Below are 19,885 nucleotides of genomic sequence, written 5' to 3' on the forward strand. Positions count from 1 at the left end.
TCAAATTTGATCAAGGATATTCTCCAGCACTTTCGTCCTTTTGTGTGTTAATCAGCATCTGCAGTTTGTTTGTTTCTACTCATAGCACGGCGTAATGGTATATGTAGAATCACTGTTTGTGGCTACCATACCAGAATTCTCTGGCACAAATCATGGAATGCTCTGCCAAGGCCGACAGATCGGAGGTGGCGATACAGATGGGTGTGAGTGGTTCTGAAACATCAACAAGGAGACCCCCACTTGATTACAACCTGTCCTCCCTCAGCTGATGAATTAGTGCTCGTGTTCAACGAACTTGTAAGAAACAATGACAGCCGCAGAGATAGAGAAAGTACACTGTCAGAGACTTTAACGTGCTTCAACAAGAGAGGTTTGACAGTACCACCTCTGACCAAGTCAGCTGTGTCCTGAAAGACATATCTACCAGACTATGTCTGCAACAGCCAGTAGACCAGCACAAGGATAAACTAATTGACCATATCCTCAGCAATTTACCAATTACTTATAACATCTGCCATAACAGTAGTGATATAAGTGACCATCACATACTTCTTTGGAGACAAGACCCTTTCTACACGTACATCTTGTGGCTCAAGAATCATTTCAAATGAGATGGATAGATTTATGAAAGGGAATCGAGTTTGACAAGTACATTTGAGTGATTTATTGTTTTCAATCAGCAGGGCAACCAATGCACTTTCAGAAAGCTAATAAAGTGTCACACAAGAGTTTATTCAAGTTAGAGCACATTGGACTGGGGTGGACTGAGGATTGGTTACAGACAGAAAACAGAGACTTCGGTTTTGGGTTGGGAGGCTATGCCAGGAAATAAGGATATCTAAGCTTGATCTTGGGGTTTCAGTGCTGCCTTACCATAATCTACCTGGGGGAAAGAAAAAGCAGCTCAGTCAAGTCTGCTTACAACATGCAGTTGGATACCAGTGTGGATTGTGAGAAAGCTGTGGAGAGGCTTTGGGTGGGAGGAGGTGACGTTTAAGACAGATTAGGTGAATTAACACGAAGAGGTTGAATGAATATAATAAGGCAAAAAATGCAGCTCTAAAAAAAAGTTAGGAAGACTCATGGTCACAGTTCATTTCCTAAACAGGTTAATAACACCATGATGCATGGTCATCATCTTTATGTCACTATAAGTCCCCCATGAATGCCTTCCAGATGTCCAAATAATGAATATTCATAAAGGGAAATCCATTCCTTCTATAACCTTTACAAAACAAAGATCAGTATCAGATTTGACTGACTTGACTGACATGACGGGAAGTTTAAATTTATGTTTGCATTCTGATTCTCTGTGATCAAACGAAACCCTTTGAGATGTACTGTTGCTCTATCGTTATCATAATTTACAACCATTAAGGAGAGGAGAGGAAACTAAGGGGAGGAAACTGGGGAGAGGGAAAGAAACTGGGAGAGGGAAAGAAATTGGGGAGAGAGGCAAGGAAACTGATGGGAGAGGGGAGGAAAGTGAAGGGAGAGGGGAGGAAACTGAGGGGAGAGGAAACTGAGATGAGAGGGGCAGAAACTGAGGGGAGAGAAAACTGAGGGGAGAGGAAACTGAGATAAGAGAGGCAGAAACTGAAGGGAGAGAAAACTGAGGGGAGAGGAGAGGAAACTGATGGGAGAGGAGAGGAAACTGATGGGAGAGGAAGCTGAGGGGAGAGAGGACGAAACTGGGGTTAGAGGGGAGGAAACTGAGGGGCAAGAAGCTGATGGAAGAGGAAAGGAAACTGCAGAGGGGAATGATAACTATGATAGATACTCTATATATGATAAAATTATATATTTCTGGGAACAGGGTGAAAACAGAATTGAGTTGCCTACTAAGTTCTCAATCATGATAAATGGGACAAGCCAACTGTCCCGCAGAAAGAATCGATATGTATTGGAAGAGGAATAGGAGTCAGGGAAGTGTCACAAGATGTATTAAAAAATGATTTCCAAAACTCTTATTTTTACATGGAATTAACATCACTAGGTATTTCAAAAAACTATCAGAAATGTCAACGTCCTTATTATGAGAGGAATGCAGTTAAGCACAACAATCGTTATGTACATTCCAGTAGTAACATTAGGATCAACAGTTAGCTCTAACAGCTGTCAAAAATTCTTGGAACCATGTAAAAAGATTTTTAAAGGTTTTTATGGGATTAATAGAAAGGACATTTTGAATATCCACAATGAATCAAGCTACAGTATTCTACGCTGGAGCAAAGGCAAAAATAAAACTAAGGCCTTTTTTTAAACAAATTAATTTTATGCATATATGATGCAAGTGTTGTATGAAATGCATTCTGGCTCACTTGATAGAGGCTAAAGAATGGACAGGGAAATTAAGTACATGATTTCTCACACACACTCTTTTTCATTGATTGGAAGCGAAGAGTGCTACTGTATGGATATGTGATTATGCATGACTTATTCTGCCATTTACAATGCCAGAGAATCCTTGAGGAAGTCTGAATGTAAGAATTTTTTTGCACATGTTTAATGACACCACCCTGTTGATAACTATCCATGTATAACATTGTGTAACTTAAGAAATACCTAATTTATTGCTGAGCCTTTTAGAAGCAACTCACTGATTCACAGAGGAATCTTGGGGTGCAATACATAGCTCCCCCAAAGTGGAAACGCGGGTAGATAGGGTGGCAAAGACGGCCTATGACATTCCTGCCTTCATTAATTGGGGCATTGAGTATAAAGGTCGGAAAGTCGTGTTGCAGCTGTATTAAAAATTTGCTGGACCACATTTGTAGTCTTGTGCGCAGTTCCGGTTGCCGCATTACAGGAAGGATGTAGTGGCTTTGGAAAGGATGCAAAAGAGGCTCACAACAATGTTGCCTGGAAAGGTTGGATAAACTTGGATTGTTTTTTCTGGAGCATTGGAGGCTGAGGGGTGACCCAATCCAAGTATATAACATTCTGAAAGCATAAATAGGGTATAGGAAAATAACAAATGCAGGAAGGTTTAATGTGAGAGGAGGAAAGTTTAAACAACATTTTCAAGGCAGGTTTTTTTTTTCAAACACAGAATGATGGTAGGTGCCTGAGACATACAGCCAGTGGAGGTGATGGAAGCAGATATTATAGCAACATTTAATAGGCTTTTAGATGGGCAAATTTTTACAGAGGCTATGAAGGGATTTTGAGCATGTGCAGGCAGAAGGGACTGATTTAATTTGACATCATGTTAGGCACAGACATTATGGGCCTAAGGGCTTGTTCCAATGCTGTACTGTTCTACGTTGTACTTTCTGTGTTAATTCTGGCTTTGGTTGCGTCTCCAATTTCCAGTTAAATAAACACAGATATGTGCCCCTCCTCACAAAATGTATCTTTTAATTAAATTTTGGATGTCTTGTATTGAATAAAAAAATGTTCCATTTATGATGAAGGGTTTCTGACCTCAAACATTAAGATTTCTATTTCCACAGATGCGACTTGACTGGTTGACTTTTTCCAATATTGTTAGTTTTTATTTCAGATTTTTGCAGTCTTATTTGTTTCTATTAATGCTGCAGGTTTATTATGCAGTGTTGCTGCACTCAAGTTTTGAAAATGATTGAATATTATTATTTCATCATATTGAATTATGGATGAAAAAAAATCATAATTATTCTCTTGAATTTCATAGATTACAGCTAAGTATATTTTCTGTGGACAAACATCATTTCTGACGAATGACCTACTCAACTTACTTCTCACTAGCATAATAGATTCTGTATTGTAATTTTCCTCAGTTGAGTGTGATACTTAGAAGATACTCAGTGAGATGCTGCAGAATGTATTTGTACTGTTGATTAAAACTTTATAATGCTTCACTTGTGATTTATTTTTTCATATTTCTTTACCTAAGATTGTAGTCACGTTATTTCAAAGTTCCCAGATCATTAAAGATTGATGTCAAAATAACCATGTGATCCATTTTCCATACATCAAGTCTCTCCATAACCAGATTCATACTGATTATCCACCAAAGGTTTTATTCTACTGTCCCTCCTCATTAACCATCCATGTTACTTGTGATTTAACTAACTTAAAGGCTAGGCTCCAAGACTCTTAATCATTTAGCATTTTATCACTTTTTCTAGATTCCTTTGAAAATTCCTATGATTGAAGATTCATATGAAAATATGAAAATCTTTTAATTTTCATATTAAATAGGACTTCACGATTCAAAGGAATAAAAACACCTTTGTGAAAATGATTTAAACTATTTTGTCAAATCAAAATCTGAAATGGAGTTGGATTTTTAGCAAGGCTTTTTTAGGCATTATAAGTATCTTGCATTTTTTTTAATACATACCAAACATTCTCCAGTAACGTCATCACAGTAGTTAGAATGACCATAGCAAATACATGGTACACAGATTCCTCCATATAGGGTGCCATTTATTTTTCTGTATCCAGATGCGCAGGACTAAAGAAAGGAAAACATCTTTTTAATTGACTCATGAAAAATGCACCAATTTTATTTTAATAGCTTTCATGACATGTGATAGGTTATACATTTAACAATGATAAAATAATTCTGTGATCAAACAAGCTGAGGTTTCTCCAGACGGACTTTAATTCATGAATATACAATAACAGAATGAGACAACTATCAGATTTTGGTATTGATAAAAGATGATGAGTGCCTCAGCAAAGGTGAGGAACATCTTTGTAATGCTTTTATCAAGCTAAGTATAAGTAAAACTGTGATAAGAAAATTGATGTTATACTGATACACCCTAAATCCCATATGGAGAATGATTTGTCTGACATTGTGAAAGGCAACATGCAAAGTAATGTATTACGTTTTTATAAATTAACTCTATTTTGAATAAAAAGATAAAACGGGGCAATGTTCCTTCTGATTTAGGCCTGGATTTTTTAGGTCCAAAAAAGAAATTGCCATTGTGTTCCCAAAAAAGTCAAAATGTTTGCACTAGAGCATTTGTTAATTAGAAAAACAAACATGGTGACCTCTGTAGGGAATTCGTATTCTTGTGAACAATCAAAAAGATTGCTGAATCCTTAGTGAGGCAGACAGGGACTGGAATTTGTCCAAGGTTGCATGAGCAATACACACCAGATTTAGATTTTATTTAGTTAGTTTGTTTTTATTTATTCATTTATCAAGATTTGGCTTCACTGGCAAGGCCGGTATTCATTGCCCATCCCCAACTGCCCCTCACCTGATTGGTTTGTTAGGCTATTTCAGGGGGCATTTAGGCATCAACCTCTGAAGGCAACATACAGGTCAGACAAGGTAAGAAAGACAGCTTTCTTCTTTGAAGGACATTAGTGAATCAGGTTGATTCTTATGATAAACTGTTAAGTAAGTCTCTTTTGTGTTCATCGTTACTAATGCTTCTTATTTCCAAATTATCAGTTGAATTGAAATTGCCAATAGTCCAATTGCAAACGGTCTTTGGATTGTTAATCGAGGCCTCTGGATGACTCCCAGCACTAAACCTTTTTTGGGCATTTCGTCCAATTTAGAAATTAATTATTTTTAGTTTAGTGGGACTGAATTTCACAAGCAATCTACAATTTGCATATATTTATCGCATTCAGTTCAGGATGAATTTGTCCACCACAGAATCTAAGTATGAAGTTTAAATTAGGGCACTCTTTTTCATTATAGAATAATGTACAAAGAAACAAAAATGGAGGGAGAAAAATAGAAGAGATTAAGAGAAAAGATAAACAAAGACAAAGAAGACGAGAAATTAAATGCTATTATTTTAGAATCTCTAGTAGTAATTAGAATCTGGTGGAATGATTCTCCCCACTCGAGGTTAAATTGTTTGGCAGATAATTACATTTCTCAGGTTATTAATAATTAACTGTATTGACTGCATACAATTAACTGAGTATAAGAGCAAAGAGGTCCTTCTACAGTTGTACCGGGCCCTGGTGAGACCGCACCTGGAGTACTGTGTGCAGTTTTGGTCTCCAAATTTGAGGAAGGATATTCTTGCTATTGAGGGCGTGCAGCGTAGGTTCACTAGGTTAATTCCCGGAATGGCGGGACTGTCGTTTGTTGAAAGGCTGGAGCAATTAGGCTTGTATACACTGGAATTTAGAAGGATGAGGGGGGATCTTATTGAAACATATAAGATAATTAGGGGATTGGACACAGTAGAGGCAGGAAACATGTTCCCAATGTTGGGGGAGTCCAGAACAAGGGGCCACAGTTTAAGAATAAGGGGTAGGCCATTTAGAACGGAGATGAGGAAGAACTTTTTCAGTCAGAGCATGGTGAAGGTGTGGAATTCTCTGCCTCAGAAGGCAGTGGAGGCCAGTTCGTTGGATGCTTTCAAGAGAGAGCTGGATAGAGCTCTTAAGGATAGCGGAGTGAGGGGGTATGGGGAGAAGGCAGGAACGGGGTACTGATTGAGAGTGATCAGCCATGATCGCATTGAATGGCGGTGCTGGCTCGAAGGGCTGAATGGCCTACTCCTGCACCTATTGTCTATTGTCTATTGTCTAAAAGTTGGGAGGTCATGTTGCAGTTATGTAAGATGTTGGTGAGATAGCATTTAGAGTATTGTGCTCAGTTTTGGGCACCATGTTATAGAAAATATGGTGTTAAGTTGGAAATGATGCAGAGAGGATTTACAAGGATATTGCCAGCGCTTGAGGGTCTGAGCTACAGGGAGAGGCTGAGCAGGCTGGGACTCTTTTCCTTGGAGACCAGGAGGATGAGGGGTGATCTTATAGAGGTGTATAAAATCATGAGAGGAATAGATCAGGTAGATGCACAGAGTCTCTTGCCCAGAGTGGGGGAATCGAGAACCAGAGGATTAAGGTGAAGGGGGAAAGATTTTATAGGAATCTGAGGGGTAACTTTCTCACGGAAAAGGTCATGGATGTATAGAACGATCTGCCAGAGAAGGTAGTTGAGACAGGGAATATTGCAAAATTTAACAAGCAATTAGACAGGTACATGGCTCGGACAGGTTTAGAGGGATTTGAGCCAAACACAGGCAAGTGGGACGAGTGCAGATGGAACATGTTGGTCATTGTGGGGAAATTGGTGCGAAGGACCTGTTTGACTCCATGACAATGGCAATGGGCAGAAACAAACATTTTTAGAACAACTATCACTAAAGTACTCCAAGGAGTTCTGGATATCCAATTTCTGGAAGAGTGAGCGAACATGAATTGCAAATTCGTGTTTACGTGCTTAAATGAATATGCGGACTTGCTGGAATTTGTTTTCCAATTTCCTCAATAGTAACCATGAGCAGTGATACACTAAATAGTTGCGGTGCAAAATGCAGGCAAAATTATGACTGAATCCAGGCTTAAAACAGTGCTGCTTATTACGTTAGAAAGGATTTGAACTTGTGCTTTGCAAATAATAGGCAGCATTCTAGATTAATTCATCCAAGTTTAAAAATGGATCACAAATTTTAAATTTATTTTCAAATACAGTCAAATAAAACCTACCTATAATAACCTATTCTAAAATCTCAATGTGATCCTTTCACAATATGTGTTAAACATCTTTAAGACTTTACATGATTCAAACTGCCAGAGCCTGGTTAGCAGTTTCACAACTTGTATACATTATTGAAAAATGTGATTTTTTTTATTACTTAATACATATGATTAAGGTTTTCAGTTCTCTCCAACAATACTGCCACAACAATGTCTGATGCAAACAGATGATAGTTGTAGAAACATAGTTAATTGATTCTAGAGTAAAAACATGATTCTATAGTCAATGATTCTTACAGAAAAAAAACAGTTCTCACTAACAGGAGGGGATATGAAAGAAATGTTGAGGTAAAAGAGGGTGACATTGTTAATACAAAAACTAAATAATTTATGAAGGTGGAGACAACACTAAAATTGTAATTGTTTATTTCTCATTCAGTGATGTGCTATATCAACACAATGTCAAGTCATTAGTTTGAACCTTAATGCCTGGCATTCAGATAGATGAAAAACACAAACAAGTCATTAATCATTATAGACTTGAAGTGATCTTCTTTGTCAGAGCTAATACATTTACCAAAAAAGAAATTTTAACCATGAAAGATTATGCAAATGAGCTAACACCCAAAATCACACCATCCTCAGGTTATTGGGGCTGCATCTCTAGAATATTGTCTTCCTGGATTTATTTAGGAGTCACAGTCCAGAGAAATCTGTTTAGTGAAAATGAAAACCAAACACAGTGTTCTGATTCGAGGAGTAGGCATTTGAAATATTTGTTCATCAGGAGACTTATTTTCTTTGTTTGTCTGCACCACCTTGAGGTCAAGCCAAAAATATCTTAGACACTGTGTGATGGTTCACAGCTTTTACTGATTTGGGTAATTCAGCAAAAATAATATCGCCATGTTCTTCCACAGTTTCTCATCTCTTGACATATATTCCAATTTATCTTTCCAAAATCCTTCAGTGAATGCCCTAACACGCGCATATTGAGCTCCATCTGCCACAGCTTAGTATATTGATCTAATCTGTGTTCAAGATTGCGTTGGCAGCAAGAGACAAAATATTTTATATTATTCATTAAATCTCAAGATATCCCTAGGTACATGCTGGTAGATGTTATAACATTGCTATCTCATAATATCTAATGTGAGGCTCGTTCACAACATTATCATCTTAGAACCATTCCACAAATGTGTTTCTTCTCCGTCTGATCTTCTGTGCAACCTTTATTCATCTACTCTTACCATACAACCATCACTGAGGATGAATCTGTTCAGGAAAAGATTAATGATGCATGAAAGGTGTAGCAAAGATGCCTTGCACCCTGAGAACACTTCAATTTTCACCTTATATTTGGGATTGGGGTTGACGTGCTTCCACTCTCCATTTGTGAGTTCTGAAGTGGCTAATCAGATCTATGTGGGACCAGCTGAATCTACCACACATGGAGCACAAGATAAGTAATGGGAAAGGCAGGTGGGTATATTGTGAGATGGTACGTTCCTTCTGCCATTTGTGCTGGATTTCTGCTTGGTCTGGAAACACACATGGGCCACAGCAGGAAAAGTCAGCAGCTTTGCTACTCTGAAGGACATTCAAGAACCAGATTCCTGTAATGTAACCTTTAAAAAGTGGATCTGAATTTTTCAAATGTGCTCTTGGTTCAAGGTAATATTTGGTATATTCAATGGGAACTTGGTACAAAAGTTAGAAATCTCTACAGGAATCACTTCCATTCAATAGATGCAAAATGGCCATCCCAAGCATTTGACATTTTTTGACTAGATACCACTAAACAGTGGCAGTTGACCATGTATACATATAGAGTCATAGAGTCATAGAGTGATACAGTGTGGAAACAGGCCCTTTGGCCCAACTTGTCCATACCGGCCCATATGTCCCAGCTTCACTAGTCCCACCGGCCTGTTCTTGGTCCATATCCCTCCAAACCTGTCCTATCCATGTACCTGTCTAACTGTTTCTTAAACATTAGGATTTATCCAGCCTCAACTCTGGCAGCTTGTTCCATGGCAGTTTTCACCACCCTTTGTGTGAAAAAGGTACCCCTCAGATTCCTATTAAATCTTTTTGCCTTCACCTTGAACCTATGTCCTCTGGTCCACAATTCCCCTACTCTGGGCAAGATATTCTGTGCATCTACCCGATCTATTCCTCTCTTGATTTAAACACCTCTATAAGATCACCCCTCATCCTCCTGCGCTCCAAGGAACAGAGACATAGCCTGCTCAACCTCTCCTGAAAGCTCACACCCTCCAGTCCTGGCAACATCCTTATAAATCTTCTCTGAACCCGTCCAAACTGGACAATATCTTTCCTATAACATGGTGCCCAGAACTGAACACAATATTCTAGATGCGGTCGCGTCAACGTCTTATACAACTGCAACATGACCTCCCAACTTCTGAACTCAATGCTCTGACTGATGAAGGCCAATGTACCAAAAACCTTTTTGACCACCTTATCTACATGCAACTTGACCTTCATGGAACCATGCACCTGCACCTAGATCCCTCTGCTCCACAACACTCCCCAGAGGCCTACCATTCACTGGGTAGATCCTGCCCTTGTTAGACATCCCAAAATGCAACACTTCATGTTTCTCTGTATTAAATCCATCAACCATTCCTCAGCCCACCTGGCCAATCGATCAAGATCCTGCTGCAATCTTTCACAACCATCTTCACTATTTGCAAAACCACCCACTATTTATCATCAGCAAATTTGCTAATCTTGCCCTAATCTCATCCAAATCATTGATATAGATGACAAACAGTAACGGGCCCAGAACTAAACCCTGAGGCACACCACTAGTCACAGGCCTCCAGTCCGAGAAGCAACCTTCCACCATCACCGTCTACTTCCTTCCTCGAAGCCAATTTGCTATCCACTCAGCTATCTCTCCTTGGATCCCATGCGATCTAACCTTCCAAACATCACATTTATGTTTGATGAATATAGATCTTAGAATTTACAAAAACTGATATGGGTACTTTTCTTCCTATTATATTAATAATATAAAGCAAGGTGTCGTTGATGGAGAAAAAAAAATCAGCAAACTGCATTGTGCATATTTTTCAATCGATACTTACTTCACAAGATGTGCCACGGTACTCTGGGGGACACTGACAAATCTCAACACTTGAAGCTTTGTATTGGCCCAATGAATTTGGATTAGCTATCTGCAGTACAACAGAGCTCAACCTGTACAGACAGAAAACAGTACAAAATGATATCTACTTCATCAAACTTAATTAAATTTAAACATTTGAATAATCATAGAAGTGCAGCTCTAATTATATTTCTCTTCAGTGGATTTATAGCAAATGAGTCACCATGAAATAGTTTCCAACAACTTCTCATTTTATTCGAGACAGTGTCTTGTCCATTAGAATACAACTGCTGGAAACACACACTGCTGCCTTTGGTGTAAATAATCCTCACAAAATGTTAAGATCACAGAAATTAATAGAAGGAGGTCACTTAACCAGATCTGCGCAATGAACATCTTTACTTAATTCCAAATAACAGCTTTATCCTAAAAAAATAAATTGCCTGTAAGTTCTGTCCCGTGCCTTGTCAAATTGACGTATGATTCAGACAATATATTAAGATCTTTTAAATAATACAGTGTGATCCATCCAATTAGCATTTTATAAATCACTGTACTTACTTACATTTGCAGGCTGTGATAATTGAAATAAATTTAAATCTTGGATATCTAGACCAGCCAATCATACTGCATCATGGCCAAAGCACAAGGCTTGAAATGGAAAATCTATTGTAATTGGTTTGATTAACAAGAAAATAATTAATAGTTATTACGGCATCTTTCACATCCCCAGGCCAATAAAAGAAAATAATTGTGAATGAAGTGCTAATGCAGGTAAAGGAACAGAACATTAAGTTATGTGCAAAATATTGCATCCGAACATTATTAAATACTAGACCAAGTGGACCCGTTGGGCCCAAACCTCTCCTGCATTGGTGCAGCACCCTCCCCCCCCCCCCCACTCCCACCCCCCTCCCTCTCCTCCCCTCCCTCCCCCTCCCCTCCCCCTCCCCATCCCCTCCCCCTCCCCTCCCCTTACTCCATCTCCCTCAATACCCTTATCCTCCCTCCTCCCCCTCCCTCCCCCCCCCCCTCAGTCAGAGAGTTGTAAATCTGTGGAATTCTCAGAAGGCAATGGAGGCCAATTCTCTGGATGCTTTCAAGAGAGAGCTAGATAGAGCTCTTAAAGATAGCAGAGTCAGGGGGTATGGGGAGAAGGCAGGAACGGGGTACTGATTGAGAATGATCAGCCATGATCACATTGAATGGTGGTGCTGGCTCAAAGGGCTGAATGGCCTACTCCTGCACCTATTGTCTATTGTCTCCTTTGACTACACAGGAACCCAATCTCCACTCTCAGATTGACCCAACTTCCTGGCAGTATAGGCTGAATAGTTAATATCTCCAGGCATCTTACAGGCACTCAGTGGTTTCCTTTTTGCATAGGAATTTATATTCCCAGCCTTTAATTCCACTTCAACTCAGAGCTTATTTCAAGGAGTTGTTATTTGAGATTATGAAAATATGAAGTACAATAATCAAAGTTCTAAATATATAGAAAAATATTCCAGGAATTGATTATTGGCATACTTAATTTTCAGACTGATGGAGCAGGGAAAAAAATCGAAAAGAGAGGTGGAGGTAGGACAAAGTCTGGCAAGTGATAGGTGGATGGTAGATGAGATTGGCAGATGGGTAGAGTTTGCGACAGTTAGAGATGAAAAGGAGACAAAAGTGTGTCAGATAAGGGAAGAAGAGGGGTAAAATGTAAAGTCAGAGGAGAGGAGGGGGGAAAAGGGGAATAAAAGGGAAATATGGGACGGGATGAGAGATGAGCATACAAAGAAGGGGAAATGTGCAGGGTGATTGGGGTGGGGGAGCTGTTGGGAGACATCTGTGTGTACCAGGGATCTGGGGGTGCAGAGGAATGGAAAGGTAGTGGGGCATTATGAACTAATTTCTTAAGAACTTATCAAGGAAGAAAATGTTCTTAAGGTTAAAAAATTGTAAGTAGGTGAGACTAAGGAGGTGGTTATTTTTTTGACTGGTTTTAGTCATGACTGTATGCTCATCTTAGCCTCAGGGAGAGAAAATTTGGAGTCAAAGTCTGAATCAACCACGCAAGAATATTTTAAAGGAGGCTTTCTTATTAAGGTGAAATAATATAACATAGCTATCATATTTTATAACATTCCTTTAGCATAAGGACACAACTTGAGACTCTGTTGCTAGGTGAGAATGCAAAGTTTCTTTGTGGTGAAACCTACTGAATATTAATTAACATTGTGATTTCATTTGCAATTGCCAAGAAAGCAAATGGAAAATAGACAAGATCTCCAGACATTTTATTTTCCTTCTGCTCAACCAGAAACAATGGAAAAGGGTTTTGTGGCTGTGTACCAAATAAGCCATTGTGCTGAATATGCTCTCCAAAGTGCAGGAGGAATTCAGCAGGTCAAGCAGCATCAGTGAACAGAAATGGGTAGTCAATGTTTTGGATCAAGACCGAGGAGATATCTCTGCAAAATCCACAAAATCCTTGGGTAGGATAAGTAAATCAACTTCAGCTTCCTCTCCCATATGAACATCCCTAATTACACTTGGTGGGCCTCAATGATCAGGTCATGTCATTGACATACCAAGAACCAGACTCCAAAAATAGATGCACTACTCTGAGTTCCCTTACACCCATTACTAGGTGGACAGAGGGCCATTAATCGTACCTGGAAATCTCCAAGCATTCAAAATGGAAGAGGAGTATTTGGGATGGCATTGAGAATTTGTAACACACAGAACCTCAGAACCATAAAATTGGTGCTCCACCTCCAAAACTATCCATCTAGCTGCCCATGGTACACATCCTGTGTCACCTGTGGCAGAGTTCATGGGTTACACATCGATATAGAGGCAGGTCATCGGAACATCTGCCTAAGAAGGGGCAAGGATTTGGAATTGTTAGTCTCTTAATATAATGCACCTGGCTAACAGTTTGTCACAGGAGTGCAACTCTCTTGCCCATGCTTATTCATCCATTGAGCACGAGTGCTAACCGTTGGCTGTGGTTACTTTTTTTTCACAGCAGTTTTCTGTACTCACCCTGCAGGTCAGTGAAAAAAATCTGCCACTAAATTTCTCAGTTAATTAAGCAAGTCATTGAGACTTTGAACCCAAACAAACAATAACCACACTTTCACTAAATCCAAGGAAAATGTATTGTAGTAACAATATATAATATCTACCTATAGATGGCAGTGCGCTCACTGTTATAGGTGGCACTTATTAAAAGACGGGTAACATTTGCCAAAACAGTCATGAAGTCCTTTCTGTTCGCAGGCGACCTGGTTGTATGAATGACAAAATTCTCAGGTCGTAGACTTATCATCACTTCAGTGTGCTCAGTCAATCGATCCATTTGAATTCCGTTAATATCACTGGTTATGTAGATACCATTACCCTAACAAAGAAAATAAAAGACAGAGTTAAATTGTTATTAAACCCGCAGGGAAAAAAAAGTTCCCCAAAGCGAATTCTTTGCATTGAGATAACATGCCAAAGGCAAGGGGAACAAGGTGAAGGGAAATTGATCAGTTCAATTAATGTATATCAGAGGAACAAATTGCCTCAGGTGTAACAGGTTTGGAGGAGTATCATAGGAAATGTGATGGTAGGGACATGTTGGTTTAAAACATAGCAACGTGGATTTTGCAGTTTGAGGAATTTGGAGTGCAGAGCAGCAATGACAAAAGTGGAGGGTGAGCAGTACATTTTGGGTCTAGGATAGAGGCCACAAAGTTTAGATGATTCTGACCTTCAAGATAGTGGCGGTGGCGAATGGAGGAAGATTGGTGCTGGTAAGCAAGCTAGGGGATTACCTCCCATGCACTCGGAGGCAATCTGGGGGTTCTGAGGGTGGCTGCGGGAAGTAGCCTGCCCGCTAGCCACAAGGGGTGATGTATGTCACTATCATGGGTCGGTGTGTCTGGATTGTGGTGTGGATAGTGTGGGCCGCGGGAAGCCCTGCAGCAGTCTGGGGCTCGATTCAATCGGGCACTGGTCCAAGAGTTCAAACACGCAGAATGGACGTGGCCTGCAGCGGCATGGAGCAGCGGAGGACATTGACAACTTCGTCTAGCCCGGCTGACCGCTGCAACTCCAACCCAGTGCCGCCACCAGGACAACGAGCATCATGGCTAAGTTAAGACTCTTCATCTTTAACAACTTTGAACTTTAAGGATACAAGATGTCACGGAAATGTGTAGACTCTTGTGTACTGCCTCAGTATAATCTGATATTCTCACAGTCTAGTACTTAAGTATAATTGTATAGCAAGACTTTTTACTGGACAATGCAAAAAAGGAATTTCACTGCCGATTTGTACATGGGATAATAGTGAGCCATTGAACCACAGATGAGATGCAACATTTGGATGGGTGGAAAAGGGACACTAGTCTGAAAGCATTAGCATGATAACAATTACAGTTTGCAGAGGTCAGATGGTTGGTCCAAGGTTGTGGTATTGTTGAGAGAGAAACATTGGTCAGGGCATTGATTGCATTCTAATAGTCTTCTTTGAATGGTGTGTGGTTTGGACAACTAATGTTGTCATCCCATCCAAACTACACCTCCAACAATATCACACTTCTCGATGCTATACCAAAGTATCGTCCCAGTTCAGTCCTCAATGGTTATGAACCATATCTGAAATGAAATCTGAATGATTCATGTTTACTCCATATTAACACGAATTAGAACGTATCGTTTAGTGTGAAAAATAATTAAGACTGGCACATGGTCTTCACCAAACAGAATTAACTTCAAATTAAAGCTTCCAAATGACAGAATGTGGTATTAACTGTGATTCCTCTATGCTTCTGAGTAATCTTTGGTTCGTGCACAGTAAAAGTCAATATATTTCACGGGGCACTTCAAATGCCAGCCACCTGTTTCATACCAGATGTACAAATCGCCTTCTGGGAAAAAAAAAATTTCAGGTAGATATTTAATGAGCCCCAGTCCTGCTGCTCAAAGTGGAAGATGGGGCTGGATGTTGATGATGCTGAGACAGTTTAGATATGCAAGTGGGGTTATAGCAGGATTACAACTGTAATTTTCATGGAGAATCTCCATGACAAGGGAACACATAATTCCTACGTGGCACGAAAGGAGTACTGCGGTGCCGATGGTGCCACTTTTCAAATAGTCATTCACCTGGTGCTCCATCTGCCCGTCAGGTGCCTGCCTCACGATTCTGAAGACATTCAGGGGAATTCCTGATAAATAATTATTCCCCAAACAATATCTACATAAAGAGCGGTCTGCAGGTTATTACGGGTTGCAGAGGTCGGAAGATTGGTCCAAAGGTGTGTTTTTATGCTGGTCTCACATTTCTATAGCAGTTTTATGTGTCTGCAGGATGTCTATCAGTGAAAGTAAGCATTTCTAAAAGACTTTTATGGTGCTTTCAAAGATCACCTGGTCATTTTCACCATTTCACACAGCATTTTTCACTCACCCCATTCTAACCTCCCACAGATCTAGTCCTCTTTCTAATTTAAGTCGTTAATGGGGGCAAAACATGAAAATGGTTTATGTCTCCTGAGAAGACACCACCAGTGCCGCACCCATTTTAAGCTCAAACATAAAATCATCCCCACATTTCTCAGACATGTTGAATAAGGAGGAATAAGTTTTTATTTTATTTTTAAAAAAGGCATACAAAGATTTCAAAAGGATTGTGCTGTCCTCCAATTTGGGAAATTCAAACAAAGTGAAATAATAATACCAACCTCTAAGAAGACCTGAGACTTCTGCTTTCGTGGCTGGTGTTCAGTGGCGTTCTCAGAGATGGTGAAAATCAATTTCCCTCCATATGCTGTCAGCTGCAGTCAGAGAAACACAATAATATATTTTCATAAAGTTCCCTCTCAAACTGATTAAAATGCGCACTTGAGATGTTCTTGTAGGGCGTTTCAAAATCTGAATATAAAACCCACATTAACCTTTAAATTGCTGTAATTTTTCATATAAATGTCTCTACTGAAGCATTTTAATGTAAAATCATAACTTTGCTAAATCATGTTATATGATAACTCATCATATTGTAATAAATGAGGCAGAGTAAAGGTCTTGAACTGAACTGTGCACATTAATGTGCCTTACAATTTCTATTTCAAACTATAACTTGTACACCACCACAATTTAGTTTCCATTAACAAGATATCACTGGACCATTTCGGTTTCTGAATTGTCAAAAGATGTTCAACAAAATTGTAGACAGTGTTCTTTTGAGCAATACTAAGAAGTCTGAATATTATAAATAGTCCCTTTAACAATGGTTGTTCAGTTTGAAGATTTGAGTAAATGTGCCTCATTATTTTATTGTCGCAAACTAACAAAAGAAAATGATTTTAATTTGGGTCCGAATACAAAACTAAAGGTCACGAGGATAAAGAACAACCTTCAAAACAAAAAGTAAAGAACGCAATAACCCCAGCCCTACCCCTGCTTCAAATGCGCAGACACACATTCACACGCGGCCTGTAATGGAGGAGTCAAATAGGGCTTTCAAGAGGGAATCAGAGAGGAAATTAAATGGAAAATTATTTGCAGGGCCACAGGCAAATGGACAATCAGAGATTGCGACTGACTGTTTAAATCTGCAAAGATGCAATGGGCCAATTTGACCTCTTCTTATTCTGTAATGATTATAAGATTCATTCATTCTACATTGTTTCAAGCACACATCATGTACACACATACACTACTGCACTATTTAATACGTTTTTAAGCATAGATGGATGGATGTATAGCAAAGACTTGAGGACCTCAGGAAAACTATGTGAAGATTGAATGATGTATTGAAAAGTCATTATAACTTGTACAAGTATTGTTCCAGTATTGAGGCTACTCAAGATATAGGCTGAGAATCTAAAGTATTCAGTGCACGGATAAACATTGTGAGGCTTGGTAGTTTGCGAGGAGCGTGGGATAATCATAATCATAATCATACAGTACTTTAGCCAAGTATGTTTTGCAAGATACGAGGAATTTGATTTGCCATACAGTCAAACCAATAAAGAGCACAAAGGCACCCAAATACATTTTTAACATGAACATCCACCACAGCGACTCCCCACGTTCCTCACTGTGATGGAAGGCAAAAAAAGTTCAATCCTCTTCCCTTCTTTGTTCTCCTGCGGTCGGGGCATTCGAACCTTCCGCTGTCGGGGCGATTTTGGCTCCTGCAGTCGAGCCCTTCGCATCGGGGCGATCAAGCCCCCGGTGGTAAGGAGAAAAAGATTATTGGGGGGGCTTGCCAGGATGAAGGAGAAAAGGTGATAGGATGCGAAACAACACAAGGATGAGAGTTTCAAAATGATTTCTATGTGAGGTAAACTAATGTGAGTTAGCTAAGTTAAGAATGACAAAGGAGCATGCAGTACAGATCAGGATGTGAAGAGCAGTATGTGGATGGATGGGTTCTGAAGGACATAGCGTGAGAATGCATTTATATGAACATAATGTAACAAGGAGAAGCAAGGGTGCACTATTCGGCCCATTGCTCCTGCACTAATATTCAATACCACCATGGCTGATCTCTTGACACAGCATGATTTTCTTGCTCTTACCCTATTTCCCTTGATTCCCTTTATTTTTTCAAAACTCCAGCAATCTCTGTCCCACATACCTTGTGATACTGCCCTCTTGGGTAAAGAACTCTCAGTGATGAAATTTCTTCTCATCCATCCTGAACAGACAATCCCTTATTTTGAGACTGTTTCTAAATGTCTGTACTCATGTATACAAATCCTCTTCCACAAAGCACAACATACCATTTACCTTTCTAATTGCTTGCTGAACTCAAATGTTAACTTTCAGTAATTCACGTACAATACTACACAGGTCGTTCTGAACACTAATATTTTCATCTATACTTACAGAATCCGTGCCTTCCCTTTTATTAACCAAAGTGAATCACTGCATTTTCCCAAATTTTAATATTTCCACATTTTAATATTTGTTTTAATATTTGCGTGTTTTTTCTGTATTTCCTAACATTGTCAATTGACCCAGCCAGTCTATTTACTCTAAAGCCATTCCATATCTCCCTTGCTGCACACACTGCCACCTAGCTTTGTATATTCAGCAAGCTTGGTTGTATTACACTTGAACCCCGTATCCAAATCATTGTGAAAAGTTGGGGCCTCTGCACAAGTCCCAGTAGCACCTCTGAAGTTACAACCTCCCAACCTGAAAATGATCCCTTTATTCCGACACAATGAAGGGACAAGACAATGCACCATGTTCAAAGCCACAGTAAATGTAATTTGTTACTTGAGCTGGGGTGATTTCAATGCAGTGATATGGATATAAACCTGGTTGAAGAGATTTGATGATGAAACCATTGTTTTAAAGAGTAATCTCTTCCCTTGCGCATTCCCCAAGGCCTTGAAATTATTTTCTTTCAAGTACCTATTCAATTCCCCTTTGAAGGGCCTGATTGACTGTTTCCATATTCTGTGCAGGCAATGAACTTGCAGCAGGACATGGGAGTTCTCTCATTTCTAATTTCACGTTCGAGGGCTGTTAATTTATCCTCATCACCTACAGTTCTGTACCCAATCCAAATTAAATCATTTGTTCTGTCATTTGCTCATGAAAAAAATTATTAGGTACGTTCACTCAAATTGTTGACTGAACAATTATTATTAAAGTGTGCTCGTAAAACCCCTGATTATTGCCTGAAGAAACATCTCTTATTATTTTGCAATTAAAACTGCTGTGAATTTTGAACTGCAGTGGTCTGGTGAAATCTTGTGACACAGGTCTGGGAGACGATAACATATTCAAAATCCCTGGAGAAGAAAACATAAGGTTGAACGAGCAAATTAATTCCAAAGGCAGAATGATTAAGCATGTTTTTTCTTCAAGGGTGGAATGACTACAGTTGCACTGAAGAGAATAAGACCACCAACAGTGAGAAATTACTTTATAACATCAACCAGCACAGTCACATCAAAGAGAAGGCGGCTCTGGGTGCAGCCGTTGTGGCAGCTGCCTCACAGCTCTAGCAACCAGGATTCAATCCAACACTCCGAGACTGCTAAGTGGCATTTGCACGTTATCCCTGCAGCTGCCTAGGATTATTCTGAGTACTCTAGTTTCCTCCCACATCCCAAAAATGCAACAAATTGTTAGGTCAACTCGCCAGTGTAAATTATCTTGAGTGTATAGTTGAATGGTATAATCTAGTGGGGGAGATGATGGCTGCATGGGGAGAATCATCTGGGCTATGGTAGGATACATAGATACATAGACAATAGGTGCAGGAGTAGGCCATGCGGTCCTTCGAAC

The 19,885-nt window shown here is 39.6% G+C and overlaps 1 protein-coding gene across 1 annotated transcript in view; it reads right to left on the reverse strand.

The window, feature by feature from the left end:
- Positions 1–19,885, reverse strand: part of lama2 (laminin, alpha 2) — a 292,372-nt gene that overhangs the window by 151,091 nt on the left and 121,396 nt on the right. The window contains exons 13-16 of the mRNA XM_078399541.1: positions 16,318–16,410; positions 13,771–13,985; positions 10,572–10,683; positions 4,328–4,441 (exon numbers count right to left, since the gene is read on the reverse strand). Coding sequence (XP_078255667.1) covers positions 4,328–4,441; positions 10,572–10,683; positions 13,771–13,985; positions 16,318–16,410 — 534 coding nt within the window. The remainder of the gene's footprint in view (positions 1–4,327; positions 4,442–10,571; positions 10,684–13,770; positions 13,986–16,317; positions 16,411–19,885) is intronic.

The sequence above is a fragment of the Rhinoraja longicauda genome, chromosome 5 (assembly GCF_053455715.1).
Source record: "Rhinoraja longicauda isolate Sanriku21f chromosome 5, sRhiLon1.1, whole genome shotgun sequence".
NCBI classification, from domain to species: Eukaryota; Metazoa; Chordata; class Chondrichthyes; order Rajiformes; family Arhynchobatidae; genus Rhinoraja; species Rhinoraja longicauda.